General features: G+C 40.8%; 1 protein-coding gene and 1 non-coding gene across 2 annotated transcripts; both read left to right on the forward strand.

Moving 5' to 3' along the window:
- The first annotated feature begins 18,601 nt into the window (after positions 1 to 18,601).
- LOC104246974 (uncharacterized) lies at positions 18,602 to 18,982 on the forward strand. Its single transcript, XM_009802894.2, has one exon. It carries the CDS (start codon positions 18,602 to 18,604, stop codon positions 18,980 to 18,982), a length of 381 nt encoding a protein of 126 aa, XP_009801196.2.
- A 1,669-nt stretch (positions 18,983 to 20,651) lies between these two features.
- LOC138876635 (small nucleolar RNA R71) lies at positions 20,652 to 20,754 on the forward strand. The gene has a single exon (XR_011401978.1). It is a non-coding gene; the product is annotated as a small nucleolar RNA R71 (small nucleolar RNA).
- Positions 20,755 to 21,018: the final 264 nt, after the last annotated feature.

Here is a 21,018-nt window from a genome sequence, read left to right on the forward strand (position 1 = left end):
TTTAGCCTTAGTCGTAGCTTCACGGAAGCTTAGACCATATTTTGAATGTCACCCCATCTCGATCGTCACAACTTCCCCCCTAAGAAGACTTTTACATAAACCCGAGCTACCGGGAAGGCTGGACAAATGGGCTATCGAGCTAAGTGAGCACGATATCACGTACTATCCGCGAACGGCGAAAAATCACAAGTGTTCACTGACTTCATCGCTGACTTTAGCGCAAAATAATATCTGAAGTCGAAAGGGAAGTCATCCAAACTTCCCCCAAACACAAGACCTTTGGATCCTATACACCGATGGCGCATCCATTACGTTGGGCTCCGGACTAGAACTCGTACTCGAAGTCCAACATGCGAAGTAATTCGCCAGTCCATAAGGTACCCGAACATGACTAACAACAAGGCCAAGTATGAGGCCGTCATTGCAGGTTTGAGACTAGCACTCAAGCGTAGGCAAAACGATTAAAACTATGTTGTGATTCCCAACTCATAGTCAACCAAGTCATAGGGACTTTCCAAATCAAGGAACAAAGATTGCAAAAATACTAGACCGAAATCTGCAAGATGTTGCTCGAGTTCGACGAATGTCAGCTCAACCAAATTCCATGAGCACAGAACGTCGAGCAGATGGCCTTGCTAAACTAGCCGCAGCCGCCAAAAGGAGACAAAATTGTGGTCCATCTCCTCAACTCATCGCTAGACCAAGTCGAGGTAAGAACCATTAACTTAACTTGGGATTGGCACAATCGTATTATCGCATACTTCTAGGATGACACACTCCCAAGCGATAAAAAAAAGGCCAGGAAACTAAGAATGCAAGCAATCAGATACATTATCCTCCATAACGATCTATACAAGAGAACTTAAACGGCCCTTTAGTAAAGTGTCAGGGCCGAAACCATACTTGCCACATCCTTGAGCAGATCCACGAAGGCCATTGCAGGGCTCACTACGGCAATCGAGCACTGGTTAGATGCCTTATATGGGCAGGATATTACTGGCCCACCATGAAAAATGAGGTCGCAAACTTCATAAAAAGATGTGAGCAATGCCAGAAGTACACCCTAGTGATCCACCAAGCGGGTGAACACCTCCACTCGGTCACCTCACCTTGGCCATTCATCAAATAGGGAATGGACATCGTGGGGCCCCTCCCGCCAGGATGAGGTAACATACGATTTCTTTTAGTTTTATCTGACTAATTCTTTATATCGGTAGAAGCATGAGCATTTCCCCAAATACGGGAACAATAAGTAATCACTTTTATATGGAGAAATATCATATGCCAATTTGGTCTTCCTAAAGAAACTAGTTGCAACAACGGACCCTAAACCACGGGAAAGAATAACGCCAAATTTTTCGAGAAATGACATATCAAAAGAATACTCTCGACCTCGTACCACCACGCGGGAAACGGGAAAGCAGAGTCCTCCAACAAATTGATACTAAATATCATGAAGAAGAAGCTTGTGGACGCCAATGGACTATGGCCGGAAGTACTACCAGAAGTATTGTGGGCCTCCCGAACAACTCCAAAAACGAGCATAGGAGAGTCACCTTACTCTTTGGTCTACGGAACCGAGGCGGTAATAATAGTCGAGGTTGGAGAGCCCAATCTAAGGTTCTCACGAGAGCGACACAAGAAATGACGAGGGCAGAAGGTAGGAACTCGACGAAGTCAACGAACAAAGAGATATGGCCTATATAAGAATGATCTCCCCTTTATAACAAGAAAGCAAAGGTCAAGCCGCTCAAAGTCGGGGACTACATACTGAAAGCTAAAACCCAAGCGAGCAAATTTTCCAGGGAACCTGGGAACAAATTGGGATGATTCGTACAAAATCACAGCAAAAGCAAATAAAGGATCATTTCAACTAGAAACAATAGAAGGAAAGTTACTACCAAATAATTGGAATATTCGCCACCTCAAATACTTTAACTTCTAAGAGAAAAAGTGTCCCCCAAGTCGTACTCTTTTTTTCCCTCACTTGAGTATTATCCCAGCTGGGTTTTCTCAAGGAGGTTTTTTACGAAGCGACGAAGGGAACACTTCAAGTCGAAATATGCGAAGGCAAGGCTCTGGTTACTATTTCACTGCTCGACCTCTCACTACTCTCCAGATCGACCATTAAAGGGACTAGATCGACCAGGATTGGGTATGGAACGCCAGCCAACACCCAAAAATCTGTAAATTTCTCCAAGTATGTACAAATGCAACAATGTCAAGGCAATAAACTTTACACTTACCAGCACATTTCTCTTAAATACAAGTTATGTTCGACCTTATTCGAACTAACACCTGCCGACCCTCGGCTATAATTAAATACAGGTTATGTTCGACCTTGTTCGAACTAACACCTGCCGTCCCTCGGCCATAATTAAATACAGGTTATGTTCGACCTTGTTCGAACTAACACCTGCAAGTCCTCGACCGTAATTAAATACAGGTTATGTTCGACCTTGATAGAATTAACACCTATCGGCCCTCGGCCGTAATTAAATACAGGTTATGTTCAACCTTGTTCGGACTAACACATGTCGGCCCTCAGCCATGATCAAATAAAAGTTACAAACGACCTTATTCTAACTAACACCTATCAGCCCTCAGCCATAACTAAGTTCAGGTCGTGTTCGACCTCGCTCAAACTAACAACCAGCACTCATCCACAACTTAAATGAAAATTTATGATCAAACTCGTTCAAATAAACACCTATTGGCCCTCGGCCGTAGTCCGACGAAGGTCACAACCAAATAAGTCGACGACCTCGGCCATGCTGTAACACACAAGCAATAGAAGCAAAACCATACAAGTATAGAAAACAAACCACATGAAAAGAAGCAGATGCAGAGAACAAATTTGGCATTTCATACTTAAAAATATTTTTTTACAAAGTATCATGAAGACGCCGCCAAAAATACACAAAAGTTTACAAAAAAAGAGAAGAAGAAAAGACTACTACTGAGCACCATCATCGCAATCTTCTGCTCTGTCACCGCCTTGGTCCCTCTTGCCATCATTGCCTTGGCCCTCTAGGTATGCAGTATCGTACCATGCAGCCTCCTCAAGTCGATCCACACCTTCATTGTCGCCTTCGCCAGCCTCAAGTGTAGCAGGATCATACCCACAAGCAAATCGGGCTTCGCAGGCCTTCACACGAACACCTTCAAGAGCTTCATCAGAAACGGACTTCGCCGCATGCAGATCTCGAAAGATATCTAATTGGGACTCGCATAAATCCACTCCTCATATAAGTCCCGAGGAATGTTGGGAAAGTCCGAATCACGGGAAGAGAACAATTATGCTAGTAATTGGCCCTTTTCGGCCTCCAAGGCAACTACTTGTTCATGGAGAACAAGGCCTCTCTTTCCAGCTCCCTAATCCTTTCGTCAAGCCGTTCTTCTTTGAGCCTGTCCGTTGCTAAGTCATTCTCCCTCTCAGAATGAAGAGTTCAAATCACTAGCTCAAGAGACTTCGCTTTATTTAAAGCCTCTTACTACGCCGCCTCAGCCTTTTCCAACTTTCCACTTTCTCAGCGACTTTGGCATTAAGGACCTCCATCTGGAGACGGCATTCCTCTAACTGCCTGCGCAACTTGGCCGCTTGCGCCTGAAGATCACCGCGCTGGGCCTCTACAGATCTGCTGACCTCAAGCTCTTCTTCCCTACTCCTCAACGTCCCCTCAAGGATGCTACACTTCGCGATGACTCTCACCAGCTCATCATCCTTCTCCTTCAATTCATCACAAAGGGCCTGCAAATTGCCACCCTCACCAAACCGCCTACGGAACTCTCGGTACTTGATGCGGTACTCAAAATATTTATTTTTCAACCTCTCAAATATTTCTCGATGCTTCTCCTCCCTTTGGGCACTTTCAATCACCAAAATCATGGTCTGTAGTCACAAAAAGAAAAAGAAGGAAGGCAAAAATGAAAACGCCCTTGCTAACAAGGCAAGTCACTAAACCAAAAAAACACAAAAGGACAAAACCCTAAAATACTCACCCTGTCGGCTATGCTCCTCGACAAGGTGACATCGTCTAATTCTTTTAGGGTTTCACCCTCTGTTTCGGAGAAAAGAGGGTCGAGGGTAGGAACTACGTTCTCTATATTCTTGAGCAAATAACGATCCATGGGGATCGCAATGGTCCTCGTAGACCCCTCCAGCCTTACCTCGAGCTAGGTAAACCATTCCTCCATCATCCTCAATTCACCAGCATCAACGTCTGAACCCGTCTTATTACCTTCTTTGACAATTCCTTTGCCTCTCCTATCGGCCGGCAAGGAAGTAGCATTAGTTGGTCACGAAGTCGATGGCTCCTCTTGCTGCAAAGTGTCAAAAGCTCTAGTGGTCGGCCCTTCGGCCTTCGTCATTATATAAGGGAGAGATATCCCCTCATAGGCCTCTACCAATATCGGAATCTCAGATACTGGCCTGACATCATCTTTAATAATAATAGTCATCGTCTTGCGCAGTGTAAAATCACCTGCAATTAAGCCAACGGCCCGGGCGACCTCGTCGTCGATGTCTACCGATCTCCTCTTAGAGGCATCAAGTCTCCATCACCTGACAACACTCCTCTTCCTCATCTATGAGATGGTATAAAGGAGAAGGCGTAGGCTCTACAGTTGAAGCCTCCGCAGCTAAATAAAAAATAGTTACAGGAGTAGCAACGGACGGGACCAAGGAGTGAGCAGAATCAGTCGTAGTCGTAGAAGAGGAGGGAGCCTAAGAGGCAGAAGATTTCCTCTTACGGAAGCGGGTACGGGAGCTCTCGACCTCCTCGAGGACCCCCTAACTAAAATTTAGGGAAGTACAAAGGGAAAAGAAAGTTAGCCAAAGTAAACCACAAAAGAGAAATAACTAAGAGGCCAAATATGAGAATAACTTACCAGTCAAAGGGAGATGGGGCCGTAACCTTTCGAAGAAGCCCGACCATTTAGGTATCCCCACGATGTGAGGAAGGAGTCAACCCACCCAGTTGGAAATATCGTCGACCAAAGGCAGATGCAAACGAATAGCTGCACAAGAAGGGCAGGAGGTTAGCACCACGACCAAACACGAAAGAAAAATGGATACTTACGAATATGGAGGCACATACTTATGAGTACAATTCCAAGCCTTAGGGAAACCATCGTCATTGGCCACCACATCCTCAGTTCTAACAAAGAAAACGTTGAGCCAGAATTGGCGGTTAGCCTTGTCGTCCATCTTCACCACCAAACATTTACCCTTCAGTAGCAAAGATTCAGCATCGTCTCCCTATGAAAGCTAGGGGCGAATAGGTGCGTCAAATGTCGAAGTGTGAGCTCGACCCTATCCAACTACGCAAATTTGGTGAGCATCCTTATAAGTTTGTAGACATATGACATGAGCTGAGCCGAGCAAACATCGTAGAAGTGGAAGAATTCCTCCGCCGATAGAAAAAGAGGAAGAGTGTAGCCGACGTGAAAAAGGTAGGCATAGAAGGCATAGAAAGCGCAGTACCCTAGATGGTGGACCTGCATCGCATCCCACTAGGAAAGGATCAACTCAACGTGATTGGGAGGCCGTATTTAGCCTTAAGCTTTAACAAATCGGCCTCCTTCATCGTCGATTTAAAGATTCTAGACTCGACTTTGGGTAATTTTGAGAAATCAGACCTGGTATCAGGGTTACGAGGAACTATCTCCTCCACTGTGGGGAAGCTTCTGTCCTTGACGACAACTGGAATGTTCTCCTCATGAGGAGGGAGCATCATCGCTAAAGGGATCGACTCACTTCCCTCACCAGCTTCGGAAGGTATGTTAGTCATGTTTTTATTGGAATAAAAAAAGTATCAAGCAATAAAGGATTGAAAACAACAAAAGCGCCTGGAAAAGAAAGTGCTAAGTCATAGAGAAGAAATAAAGAGATATAGAGTTTTGGAGTAGGTCAAAAACTTCAAAAATACCCCCAAGCACATCTATTTATAAGAACCTGGGCACCAAAACCAAAAATGGTTCATCATTATTGGCACCGTAACCGAAGTGGCAGGTTCAATCAAAGGGTGCACGAGAAACGAAGCAACGTATTAGGAAAATATATCATAATGATGCAAGATGTTATGACGTCATCCTAATTCATGGATAGCCCAATTCCAACAAACTGATCAGGAAAATCGAGACATTTCGAAATAGGTGGTCCACAAGGGCCACGTTTCCGACTCACATGACCACCACGACCTGAATTGCTCGTTCAATTGTTTCTACCGTGACGAGCAGATCCGCTCATGGACCCCGCCTAAAGCTGGTCTCAATAAGCGGAGGGACTAAATGTATGAGGCAAAATCTGTCCCTAGAGTACCCAAGCCAAGATAGTATAATGGGAAGGATTCTCGAAGACGATGTTAGTCGAAGCGACCCAAGAAGCAGCAAAGTTCTTGGCCAAAGTATCGACATGAGCTGTAGTCGAGATGTCGACAAGAGTCGTAGTCGAGATGTCAGCAAGGGTTGAGACCGAGGTTGAATATCGATGATAGGAGCTGTAACGACTAGTTTTTCAAGATAGAATATTAAAAGGGAATATTCTTGCGAATATTCTCTTTACTTGTACTATTAGGGTTTCTTAGGAAAATGTCTCATATATATAGAAAAAAATGACAATAATAGGGGCATGTAATATTCACTTGTAAGAACATTATGATAAAAAGATTCTCTCTCTCTCTCTCTTACTAAGATACAAACACCACCTTTTTACTAAGATTCTTGTCCATATTATTCCGTACTTTTCCATAAAATCCGAGAATAATTCGAACATTTAAGGATTTGTCTATCACTCATCATTGTCAGGAGGAATAACCATCTAATTCATCCTTTATTGGGTAATCATTCCTCCTATTTACTTAAGTGCCATATATTGTTATTCATGCTATTAAATGTTACATTATTACTCATACTATTTGGAATAGCTATTGCATACTGTTATCACTATTCGGCCAAATATATCTAACGTTTATCATATTCCCGGAAGCTACATCTAGAAATATTATTGTTTACTAAGTTTAAATCATAATCACATAAATTTAATTATTTGAACCAAGAGTCATATTTTTGGTCAAACACATATTACGATATTTAATTTTTTAATCGCAAAGTATAGTTTTTCAGTTTAAAACTTCATAATAATACATTCATAAGTTCAATTTTTTCTATTTAAACTTCATATGTTTGTATTCCTAAGATCAGTGATCACGCGCAACTATGCCTCCTAAGAGGTCTAGCGGTCATTGTAAATATAATCTGGTTTACAAGTCCGGAGTCAAATCCCACAGGGAATTAACCTACTAACCATAACCACTAGTTGCACAAGAATTCAAGTAATCAACCTTTAGAAATATTGAATAATGAGTTGATTGTTTACTAACTAAAAGCAAGGTAATTAAAAAACTGTAATTTTAATACTAACAAAGCAAATGTTGTAGATGAGATTGGAAAAGTCTAGGGTTACGATTTCCCCCTCGTCGAAAACCTCCCCACCACGTCTCATATAAATTCGCATAAATATTCTCTACCGATCATGAGGACTTTAGATGTCGTAATTCTCGTCCGATCAAATACAACAATTTACTAGACATATTCTTCAGAACTATGCTAGCTTGCACTAGTTTACCGCTCACTAAGATCGCAATAATGTTTCGTTATTCCTAATTCCACCTTTAAACCCTCAGTATTGATTCCTCATATATGTTAGGAGTGATGTTGGTCAACAACTACCTAAATGTGTACCCTTTTCCAAGTAATACGCACTAAATAGGCACAGTCAATTGAGGGGCCTTCAATCGACCATAATCATCATATAGTTGAACAAGTAGAGAAAAGTAAATGGCAAATTCGTATTAAACGTAGTGGGAAAGTCATCCTTCAAGAGGTTCCATCAAACCCTAGATGGTAATGTAGCTACTCGTAATTGTTTGCACAAATACATGATTAGAGTTCATAATAATGGAAAATTAGGAAGAAAGAGGGAAAAAACGTGAAGTTGAATCCTTCTCCTTGCACCTAGTGTGTTCTTGCCTCTCCAAAGTCTTCTCTCATTTCAAAAAGTGGCTAACTTTTATATTTATATAGTTTAGGGTTGAGTTGGGCCGAATTGGCTTCTCCTAATTTGGATTGGAAAAGTTGAGTTTTTATGCTCCGGTCCCGGTCTGGCAAAATGACCCTCACTTTGTTATCCATGACTTTCTTGATTTCTTTTGCTTCGATCCCGATCTAGCAAAGTGAACCTCGCTTCTCTGTCCGGGACTTTTCTCTTCAGCTCTTTTTTCACAAATTTCTCTCCCATTTGATCCTTTTCTGCACAAGTTTATCCCTACACATAAGAAAGACGTAATAAGCATATTTTCACTTCCAAAATGATGTGAACTCCCCCAACTCACACACGAAATAACACGCAAACACATTCAAAACATGAACTTTTCATCCTTTATCACCACCCCACACTTAAACTCTTGCTCGTCCTCGAGCAATTTAAAAGTAAGCACATAAGCAAGAAACACCTTTATGTAAACATACTCAAGCATCACACTAATAACAATGGTTTATATCAACACTTAGAACCCAGCATATTCACTCTTCATACCTTTCTTAAAGTTTTAAACTCATTCCAAGATCATTTAAAATGTTCATGTGGCCCTTTCTAACATCCTCGCCTCAAAACTTGACTCTAATACATTCCACACTATGACTTACTTCTTGTGCCATCTCAAAAATTAAGGTCTTTACCAATCCTTTACAAATCATGTGCCCTCACCAACAAGCCAGAGGGAGAAAGTAGTCCACATACTCAGTATAAGTTCAAGTATAGTTTAAAGACTCAAATATAGAAAGAATTCGCTCACTCTCATAAAGAAACTCTTATGCCACTCAAGTTAATACCATAGGCTTTCCCATAGTGTAAGTCTCTACTAATTTAAGCTTGTAAATTCTAGTATCAAGTAGGACTTAATAGATTGTAATGTAGGCTACTTTAATACACTACACTTCACTTTTAAGCGCCTTCTTGTCATGACCAATTCAATGTCTTGCCATGAAACCATACACATTTAAGCCCTTCTTTATTAAGCATATCAACATATAGATATTTACTAGCCCAGACAAAGATATGAGAGGTGTTATTCTTTTTCTCTTTCACTCTCCTTAATTTGATATTTTCGGCTAGTACCTTTTTTTGTTTGTACACAAGTATAACTGTTCGGTGCCACCCAAAAGCTACCTACTCTCTTTATTTACTCTTCTAGCTATCTAAGTGCTTTCGGAGGTAAAAGTTCAACAAAATTTGATTAAGAACAAAAGGGATTCGTCTTGTAGTGTGGTTGCCAAAGAAAGGGTCTACGGGCTCAAAAGGGGCGACTATGGATAATATTAGCATTGGTAGCCAAATAGGTTAAATGGTCAATCAAAGAAAGCCTATATCACTTCCCAACTTACAAGACTTAATCATTTAGTGTTGACTCACACATAAGGCAAGTTGTAGACTTACAAACATGACTCACTTAGGATGTCTGAGACCTGAGACTCGAGTTAAAGCAACTAGCACAATCATCATAAACTTTCAGCATACAGAATTTAATTACAAGAGTATAGATATGAGCCTCGATGTCAAAAGAAAGCCACACATATTGCCAAGGCATGTAAATTATAGATATCATGAAGAAAGTACTTAGTTCAAATGCTACAGACCTAAGCCTCGATATAAAACATGTCAAAAGCACAAATTCCTCAAGCGTCTTCCAATTCCGTTGTCAGTTCAACCAGAAAACAAAATAAAAAAATCTTTTTGTGTTTTTCTCTAGACTTTAGTCCCTCAAGAAAACTATCTAGGTAATCCATCGTCGGGAAAAAACCACAATTCTTTACAAAGTTTTAAAAAATCTACCTAAAAGTACCCGATTCAAGAAAATGGCATCCTCGGGAAAGAACCTTGGTTTAAAGAAAACCCGGGATTAAGCCACGACAAAAAAACTACTACAATTACAATGGCTATAAGAGTGATCATGCAGTTCAAGATGTATCACTGCAATTAAGCACATGCCACGAAAATTAAAGCCTGACACCCCACCCTACATATAAAAATCTGCACTGTCCTCAATTACACAATATCGCAAAAATACAAATAAGTAAGAGAATAAGTAAAGTGGGTATCAGAAACTCCCTTAAATCACTTAGGTCGTGGTGAGGATCGGGTGTGGACATCGGTCCCCAGAAGTGTTGGATCCTCTAAGGTGATGCCAGACATATCAACTGTATTAATCAGCCTGCCCTCTACCGTCGGGGGAACCTCAGTCTCAGTATTCCCCATGCCCGCTATAATCACAGCGGCTAGTCTTGGCTTCTCCGTACTAGTTTTATCAATAACACTCAACTCAACGATGTAGGGCCCCTCTGCATCAGTCTGCACCCCAATAGAACAGGTTGGCATGGTACATTTAAAGACAGAAACTAAGTGTGCAAAGTGAGACTACATCCTTTGCTCCCTGGACTCTGGTGCATCAGGTGCGGGATCTCGAGCCTCTAACTCCAGTGTCAACTGGTGTATCTCACTCTCTATTATTGTGAACCACATATCCTTATTGATTCTCTGGAATCTCTCCTCATTTGGGTCTGACACATCACAGATATCATGCAATGCTTCTTCAGTGCCAACTCTAATATCATCTCCAGGTCTGGCTAACTTACATTTGGCCATGAGTGTGGTCAAGGTGTGCACAAAATGAAGGCGAAGTTGCTGGTTACCTAATGTTTGATGCATCTAACTCCACATCACCTCCCCAAGATTCACAGGTATACAATCGATTTATGCATCGCTAGCATTAACTTGTTACTCACCTAGTTCAACCAAGTCCTAGTCTCCCTAGTCATGCATCCCTTTCCCAAACTTCTGGTTTTGGTCCACGACGGCTCCATCATTGGATCAGATATTAGTTGCAACATGCGGTGCTAGTATGGCTTCTTAAATTGTTGTAAATACTCATCATAATATTGGAATAAAATACGGTAAGGCTTATTGATTGCATTGGGAGAGATGTAAACCTTACCACCGCTGACCCAGATGATATCATCACCTTTTTCTGGATCCCAATTAGCATATAATTCCTATACAGGTGTCACATCCGCACCCTTGGATCCCTGAGAAAAATGTCCCACTGTTCCTTTCAATCTTTTGCACGATCGACAAGAAATCTTTCTCGACAACCTCAAAATTCAACGGCCTCTCGAACAAAGTTGGGTTGACTTGCTTTCCTTTAAGTGTCTGCTAATGTAGCCATGTCTTCTTGCTAACAAAGTTCTTATTCCATACTGAGTCATCCACTAGTTCACAAGGTTCACCATTACCCTCAGGTCAATCAACATCTACATACTCCCTTTCATCGGACCAGTCCTCCTCATACTTAGGTTTCATATTGACTACAGCTTTGCCTCACCCTTGCACATCAACCAACTTGCTCTTCTTAGACTTGGGTGATTTCGAAGCTCCTTCACGAATCAAGAGTGGTACTTCTCTCGACCTAGACGATCGTGTGCGCTGCACTTCCTGTTGTATTGCTTCAGAAATTTCTCGTGCATCCCTATCGTTCCTTGTCTTTATTTTAAGCTCAGTAGAACGCTTAGTCTGTGCCCCTATTTTATTGGAATGCTTCTCTAAGGGTAGCTTACCCTTACCATGGTTACTTGTAGGTGTCTTGGAGGTGGTCATAGTACCTGGAAAGATCCAAGAAACAACATTAGTTCACTATATGCTGAAGTTGGCCGCGGATGACACTTGTTTTAGAAAGAGCACAATTTAGTTCATAGGACACCCAACGGCTACCCCACACTTAAGATATGCTTGTATTGTTAATTGAGGTAGGTTAGCTATTCAGAATTCACGAAACCTCACCAAAACTTTTATTCGGGCAATTCATCGAACACTTTACGTGCACAACTTTTGTTAAGCTTCTTTAGTTCAATTTCCCAATAGTGTACCCTCCTAATTAGATTGAGGTGGTGGGAATTGTAGTTTTCCACCTCACTATGCATAACCACCAACAAATTTTTGGAGCAAAATATGATCCACCATTCAAAAAAATCATTAATCATCCTACCACCTAACCAACAACACAACTAGAGAGAGAGAGAAAGAAACAAAGAAAACAAAAACTAACTAACCTAATGAAAACAACTACTAGAACCGACCATAAAAAGAAGAAGACACAAAAAAAATGAAAAAAAACTGAGAGCATGGGGGGCTTATCTGGCGGAGGAATTGCTGAAAAAAACGGGAAATGGTAGGGGTATAGTGGGCACCGGTGAAAGGAATAAAAATAAGGGAAGGGTTAATTTCTCCTTTTTGTTTTTGGTGCTTTTCTCCATTTTTAAATTTATTTTCTTATTATATATTAATATAACAAATAAAAAAGGAAAAAATAATAATAAAAAATACCTGGGGTCGCGCCAGGACAATGTGACGCGCGACCTGGAGACACGCCCCTTTACTAAATGACAACTTGATGAAAATAAGAAAATTGGGTTGCCTGCCAACAAGAGTTTGATTTAATGTTGCGGCACGACGAATTTATAGCATTACAATAGATTTCCTCCCATGAAGCGCCTGATTTAATGTCGCGGCATGACTCGGGCTATCCGGATTCTTTAGGTACATGGTTGAGATTAATTTATCTTTCTTAACCATGCCTTGATTATGTTTTGGCTCTTGCCCGTTAACTTTGAACTTGCGGGAGCCATCTTCTGATGTAATTTGTACGGCTCTGGCGGGATGCATCTTTACTATACGAAATGGTCCTGGCCATCTTGACTTCAGCTTGCCTAGAAACAACTTCAATCTCGAATTGTATAGCAATACTATATCTCCAGGTTTAAGATTTTGCTCAAGAATATTTTTGTCATGCATCATCTTCATTCCCTCCTTATATAGCCTTGTACTCTCAAAAGCATGGTAGCATAACTTATCAAGCTCGTGCAACTCTGTGATTCTACGTGTACCCGCTATTTCCACTTTGAGATTCAGCTGCCTTAATACCCACAAAGATCTATGCTCTAACTCTACGGATAAGTGACACGCTTTCCCAAACACTAGTTTATATGGAGACATGCCAATTGTGTAATGACCCGACCGGTCATTTTGAGCTCTAGCGTGTCGTTAAGTAGTTTGAGGTCATGAGTAGCTTCACTTTAGGTATTATGACTTTTACGCATGGTTGGATTTGAATTCCGAGAAGTTCGGAGTTGATTTGGAAAGAGAATTCCCATTTCGAAAGCTTAAGTTGGAAGAATTGACTAAGATTGGATTTTTGAGTAAATGACCTCGGAATCAGGATTTGAAGTTTCCAACAGGTTTGTATGACGATTTCAGACTTGGGCGTATGTTCGGATTAGGTTTTGGAAGACCCGGGAACGTTTCGACACCTATTGTGGAAGTTGGCATTTTTGAAAGAATTTCATAAGTTTGGGTTGAAGTGTATTTTATTGTTACTGATGTCCGTTTGGGATTCCGAGTCTAGAAATAGCTCTGTATGGTGATTCTGATGTTGGGAGCACGATCGGAAGTGAATTTAGAGGTCCGTGGGTTATTTTGGAGTCATTTGGCTAAAGATAGAAATTTGAAGGTTTTTGAGGAGTTTGTCTGGAAGTGGACCTTTTGATATCGGGGTCGGATTCGGATTTTGGAAGTTGGAATAGGTTCGTAATGTCGAATATGACTTGTGTGCAAAATTTGAGGTCAATCGGACGTGATTTGATAGGTTTCAGCATTGAATATAGAAGTTTGAAATTCTAAAGTTTATTAAGCTTGGATTGGAGTGTGATTCATGATTTTAGCATTGTTTGATGTGATTTGAGGACTCGAGCAGGTCTGTGTTATGTTGTGGGACTTGTTGGTATGTTTGCACGGGGCCCCGGGGGCCTCGGTTGTATTTCGGGGTGATTTCGGATCATTTCGGGTTGTTTTGCAATAGCTGATGCTGGTGTCTGGTGTTGTTCTTCATGTTCACGAGGATCCTCTCGCATTCGCGATGGAGGATTTGGCTTCAGGGACTTTATTCTTCGCGTTCGTGAAGAGATCCTCGCGTTCGCGAAGAAGGAAATCTCTATTGCACAGGTCTGACTGTGAAGGCTCATATCTTGCAATCTATAAATAATTTGGAGATGATTCAAAAGTAAAAGTTGTAGCCTTTGTGTCTAGTTTTCACAAAAGGTAAACTATTTAGCATTTGGATTTGTGTACAAAAAGTTATAGCTGGTACACTACAGGATGTCCAGGAAGATGAAGAAGAAATTTGTGTTGCACAGAGCTGAATTTGGAAGCTTATATCTCAAAATCTATAAGGAATTGGGAGATTACCAAAACATAAAAGTTGTAGATCCTGGTGTCTAGTTTTCAAAACAGTAAACCATTTGTTAATTGGAGTTTTATAAAAAAGGTTATGGCCATTATACTAGAGGTTGTCTGAGAAGAGTTTGGAAAATGGTTTTTGGGAATTTTCTTCTTCGCGAACGCAAAGAAGAGTCGTCTGGGAAGTGTATAAGTGTAAAGAAATGGGTTTGGCTCATTTCATCTCATTTCCTCCATGGGAGCTGACCTAGGAGCGATTTTGGAGCTCCATCTTCATCATCTATGTCAAGGTAAGTGATTCCCACCTATTGCAAGTTAATTACTTGGATTATATCTAGATTTTAACATGGAAAATCATGTAAATTAATAGGAATTTTGGGATTTTAAAGAAAATCTAGGAAATTTGTATTCTTGAATTTTGACCATGATTTTGGACATGAAATTGAGAGCAAATTATATATTTGAGTTCGTGAGCTTGTGGGTAAACTTTATCTTCGAAAAATTTCGAACTCCGGGCACGTGGGCCCAAGGGAGATTTTGTCAACTTTTTGATCTGGATTAGAAATTATTATAAATTGGGTTATTATGAGTAATTAATATGTTTACATAATTGTTGGCTAGTTTTGGAGCATTGTGCATCGATTTGAGTCTTCGGAAGGGCGTGGAATGCCGGTTATGGAACTTCGGAGCAAGGTGAGTCTCCTTTCTAACCTTGTAAGAGGGAATTGTCCCTATAGATTAATTAATTGGATTTGTGCTTCTATTTGTGGGGGGGCTACGTACGTATGAGGTAACGAGAGTTCGTGCGTAGCTACTATTATGCTTAAGTCCGGGTAGTCTAGGACCCAAAAACATGCTTGACTTGCAATATTTGAAATCTTGTTGTCAATTTAAAATGCTTAAAACATATCGAACGTGTAAAATGAATTTCTAAAAGACTGGACATCGATTCTTGATTTTTAAAAGAGAAATTGTTTTTCCTTAAATAATTGCTCCCTGATGAATTTTTGATTGACTGTTTGCTGTGTTTATTTATATTTGACCGTGTCGCATGTATGATTCGCGAGGGGGGTAATGGATGCATATATGGTTTGCATCATTCGACCCTCCGGTAGTGCACAATTTAAATATTATTGGATCGGGCCGTACGACCTCGACATGATTTGCGCATGCTTGTATTGCTTTCTTGGAAAATTTGTAATTAATGAAATTGCCTCCATGGTCTAAGATAAATTGATAGACCATGGATTATTAATTTGGAAATTTCTAAATATAAAAAGGATTGCTTACTTGTTTCTTGATTTACTTGAGTTACTACAGTTTCTAATAAATTCATGATTATTTACCTTATTAATATATTATTATTGGACCACTAGTAAGTGTCAAAATCGACCTCTCATCTCTACTTCTTCGAGGTTAGATGGGATACTTACTGGGTACATATTATTTTCGTACTCATAGTACATTTGTTGTGCATTTTTGTTGGACAAACGCATGTAAGTCTAGTGGCCTAGTTGGGCGCATCGGCATGGTTGATACAGGGACTTAGGGGAGCTGCACCTCTCGAGATGATCCGCAGCCAGCAGAGTCTCTTTTAGAGTATTGTACTATATTTTCTTTTCTGTCCAATTGTATTTCAGACAGTTGTTGTATTACATTATTTGCTAGAAATTACTCATGCACTTGTGATACCAGGTTCTAAGTTGATTATGGGGTATTCTATATTAACTTCTAAACATTCTTTTTATTTTTATTTTGTAAAGATTATCTTTTACTAGCCAAATTGAAGGAAAATCATAGTTTTCACAATTATTTAAACGAGAATTGATGATGTACTTATGCAGGTTGGAAAGTTTGTGTTTCCGGCAATTTTGTCATTCTGGACTGCCAAGTTGATGAAGAGATCCCTATAATTTTGGGGAGGCCATTCTTGGCCACAGGAAGAGCTCTGATTGACTGTGAAACTAGGAAGCTAAAGATGAGACTAAATGATGAAGAAATAACGTTCAACATGCAGAAGTCTATGCGCCGACCTAGTGAGTACGCTAACTGCTCTCTGATTGAAGTTGTGGATGTGATTCTGGAGGAGGAAGATAAGGCACTAAACGCAAAAAAACCCTCTAGCAGTCTGCCTGATAAACTTAGAAGAGGTATATGGTGAGGACTTGGCGGAGTAGGTCTTGGCTCTTGAAGGCCAAGGGTATTGGAAAAGAGAGCTCGAAGTCGAGCCTTTACACTTAGAAGAAAGAAAGACTCCTCCAGCTAAGCCATCAATTGTAGAGCCACCATAGTTGGAGCTAAAATCGTTACCGTCTCACCTTAGGTATGTTTTCTTAGGACCTAGTTCGACATTACCTGTTATTATCTCATCTGGTTTGTTAGATGTGCAGGTAGAACAACTTTTGCAGGTTTTAAAGAAGTGTAACTGCAATTGGGTAGACCATTGCAGATATAAAGGGTATCAGCCTAACATTTTGTATGCATAAGATTCTACTGGAAGATGGGCACAAACCTTCCAGAGAACATCAAAAAAGGTTGAACCTAACATAAAAGAAGTGGTGAAGAAAGAAGTGATCAAATGGTTGGATGCGGGAATCATCTTCCCCATCTTTGACAGCAACTAGGTTAGCCATGTTCAATGTGTGCCAAAGAAGGATGGAATGATTGTAGTGCAAAATGAGAACAACAAATTGATCTCAATAATAATAGTCATAGGCTGGCGAATTTGTATGGATTACAGAAGGTTGAATAAGGCCACCCAAAAAGATCATTTCCCACTATTTTTCATTGATAAAATGTTAGATAGATTGGTAGGAAGGTCCCACTTTTGCTTCCTGGATGGATACTCGGGGTATAACCAGATCTCTATTGCCTCCGAGGATAGAGAGAAAACATTGTTCACCTGTCCGTATGGCATCTATGCATTTCAGAGAATGTTGTTTGGTATATGCAATGCACCCGCCATATATCCAAAGGTGCATGATGTCCATCTTCACAGATATGGTAGAGGATATAATGGTGGTTTTCATGGATGACTTCTCAGTGGTGGGGAACTCATTTGATGAGTGCATAATGAAATTGAAAAGAGTATTGAAGAGGTGTATGGAGACTAATCTGGTACTGAACTGGGAAAAGTGTCATTTTATGGTACATGAAGATATAGTCTTGGGACACCTAGTGTCAAGTAAGGGCATTGAGGTGGATCGTGCTAAGGTTGATGTAATTGAGAAGTTACCTCCAACCACTTACATAAAATACATAAGAAGTTTTCTTGGTCATGCCGTCTTCTACAAGTAGTTTATAAAGGATTTTTCAAAAATTACTAACCTTTTATGTAAATTGCTTGAAAAAGATCACCCCTTTGTGTTTTCTGATGACTGTAAGGTAGCTTTTGAGGAGTTGAAGAAGAGGTTGGCGACTGTACCAATTATAGTGGCACATAGCTGGGAGTAACGTTTTGAGCTGATGTGTGAGGCAAGTGACTATGTTGTGGGAGCAGTTCTTGGGCAGCGAAAGATAAAGTCATGCATAAAATCTACTATGCAAGTAGAACCTTGAGTAGTGCCTAACTAAATTATACAGTGACCGAGAAGGAGATGCTCCTAATGGTGTTCGCATTTGACAAATTCAGGTCATACCTGGTAGGCTCGAAGGTAATTGTTTATACTGACCATGCTGCTCTCAGGTACCTAATTGAGAAGAAGGAGTCAAAGTCATGCCTGATTCAATGGTTGCTACTATTGCAAGAATTTGACTTGGAAATATGTGACCGAAAGGGAATGGAGAACCTAGTCGTTGATCATTTGTCTAGGCTGGAAAGAGCAGAGAAGAAGGTTGAGGTAGAAGAAATTTTGGACACTTTCCCGGATGAACAACTGTTGGCCACGAGCCTTGAGGTAGTGCCATGGTATGCAGACAATGCAAACTACTTGGCGAGCGGCATTGTCCCCTATGACCTTTCCTCTATCCAATAGAAAAAGTTCTTTTGTGATTGTCGCATGTAATATTTGGATGAGCCTTATCTATTCAGTATGTATGCTGATAACATGTTACGAAGATGTATCCCCAAGACAGACCAATCTTCTGTTTTGTAGGCTTGTCACGCATCCTCATATGGTGGCCCTCAGAAGAGTAAGGACAACCTAGAAAGTGTTAGAGTCGGGCTTCTACTGGCTGACATTGTTCAAAGATGTACACCTCTAGGTGAAGGGTTGTGATGAATGACAACGGACTGGGAATATTTCTCGCCGACATGAGATGCCCATGAACCCAATTCAGGAAGTGGAAGTGTTTGACATATGGGGAATCGATTTCATGGTGCCTTTCATCATCTCATATGGCAACAAGTACATACTTGTAGCTATGGACTATATGTCAAAATGGGTGGAAGTTGTGGCACTCCCTACAAAAGATGCAAAAGGAGTCATTGGTTTTTTGAGAAAGAATATATTTACCCGATTTGGCATTCCAAGGGCAATAATCAGTGATGGAGGCACTAACTTCTGCAATCGAGCTTTCACAAAGTTGTTAGAAAAATACGGTGTTCGCTACAAGGTTGCCACCACATATCACCCACAAACAAGCAGGCAAGTGGAGGTGTCAAACAGAGAGATAAAGAGTGTTGGACAAAGGTCGTGAATGCTACAAGAACAGATTGGGCAAGAAAGTTAGATGATGCACTTTGGGCCTATCGTACCGCTTTTAAAACCCCAATTTGTCACGACCCAAAATTCACTAAGGGTCGTGATGGCGCCGGACACCTCTGTTAGGCAAGCCAACCATAAATACTTGATGGCCTCTTAACCGTTCAGTCGGGTAGCTGTAGTAACATGGATGTGAGTATTGCCCTTCCAATGCCTAACCTTTTATAGATAGATAAGGGTATCGGGTTTATGCTCGACCCCAAATCATATAATGCTTTGGCAAAAGCATAGCTGCCTATGCTACACATAATTGTGAAACTCCTAGGTCGTATAGCTTCTCCGCTATATGTCTTGTTATAACAACACTACATGTATGAGTCAGCGTCATAGTTGCCAAGTCTTGAAAGTCGAACTTGCGATAGTCACTTATCATTTTTGCATAATCGGGCATCTCCCTTAAGACATCAATCAATAGAATGTTCACCTGAATCTACTTCAACGTCTCCATGAATTTCTTATATTGCTCATCCTTCTAATATTTGGCCAACCTCTGTAGGAAGGGTGCTGGCGGCCTCTTCTTTCCTGTGACTTGACTTAGATATTGATCAGACACTTTTTCTAATGCCTTTTCTTGCACTTTCTCAGTTTCATTTGTAACCTCTTTTTCTTTATTCAGTTCCTCTTGGTTTGGCTGCACTCTTACTTTAGTTAGCTTAGTTGACTCATTTACCTTAATTGGTACCGGAACAAGTATCTCAGTTGGTCGATTCTCGCGAGCAATTTCTTGCTCTAAATCAAGATCTCTACCATTTCTCAGACTCACCGCCATTAGCTGTGTTGGCCCTGCTCTTTCGGACTGACATGTGTGTCCGTAGGTAGTGTCCCTTAGGGACGATTATTCAAAGCCATAAATATATGCCCTAATTGAATCTCAATGGCTTTTATCATTGAGTCATGTGCTTCAACCTTCTCTTGCATTTTTCCATTAGACCCGATCAATTGTTGCAGTATTCCTTTAATTTTAGACAACCCATCATCGTGTCTCACTATCTGTTGTTGTTGAGGCTGTTGATAAGCTAGTTGCTGATTTTGTTGATTGTATCCATGTTGCCTTTGGTAAGGCACGACTTGACCCTGTGGTCACATAGCTCCAGGATTGTTGTTGTTATTGCACTGCTGTTGTGCTGGTCTATACTACTAATTCTGCTACCCCCAATTCTGACCACCTTGCCTCTGGCCTCTATAGTTGCCCACATAGTTCATATTCTCTTGATAGTTTTGAGTGTCACTTTCACCACTCTACGAGCACACATATGGTTGGTTAATGCATGATATGCATCAGCCTCCATTATTCGTGTCAACTATGTGCACCTGCTTTTGGCCTGCCTCATCAATCTTTTTAGTGAGGATACTCAATTGCATCATCACAAAAGCCATATTCTTAGTTATGGAGTTGTTTCGGTCTAGGTCTATTGAGTGAACTACCGTAGTGATTGTAAAGTCCCTTGTCATCCATCTTGAGTTTTGAACTATTTTATCAAGCAAAACCTTACACTCTCTAAATGATTTGCTAAAAAATGCTCCACTTGCTAAAGCGTCAATGTTGGCTTTCAAGCTGTCTTCCAATCCTTATATAAAACCTTTGTCCCAATATCTTATCCGGAATGTCATGGTGTGGACACTTAACCAGCATCCCTTTGAATCTCTCCCACGCTTCTTGCATTGTTTCCGTTGGTTTCTGCCTAAAGCTTAAGATCTCATCAACTTGCTTGGCAGTCTTACTAGGTGGGTAGAATTTGTTCAAGAGCTGCTTGAGTAATTCCTCCCAAGTAGTGCTGAAGTTTATGGGGAGCGAATTTAGCCATGTCTAAGCCTCTCCCGTCACTGAGAATGGAAACAACAACAACCTTATTGCTTCCGGTGTCACATTTGATTGCCTTTGCGTGACACGAATCGATAGAAAATTTTTCAGTTGCTGCTGAGGATCTTCAATGTAAGACCCCGAGAACAGTCTCTTGTTCTGCAACAAAT

This window comes from Nicotiana sylvestris, chromosome 8, assembly GCF_000393655.2.
Source record: "Nicotiana sylvestris chromosome 8, ASM39365v2, whole genome shotgun sequence".
NCBI classification, from domain to species: domain Eukaryota; kingdom Viridiplantae; phylum Streptophyta; class Magnoliopsida; order Solanales; family Solanaceae; genus Nicotiana; species Nicotiana sylvestris.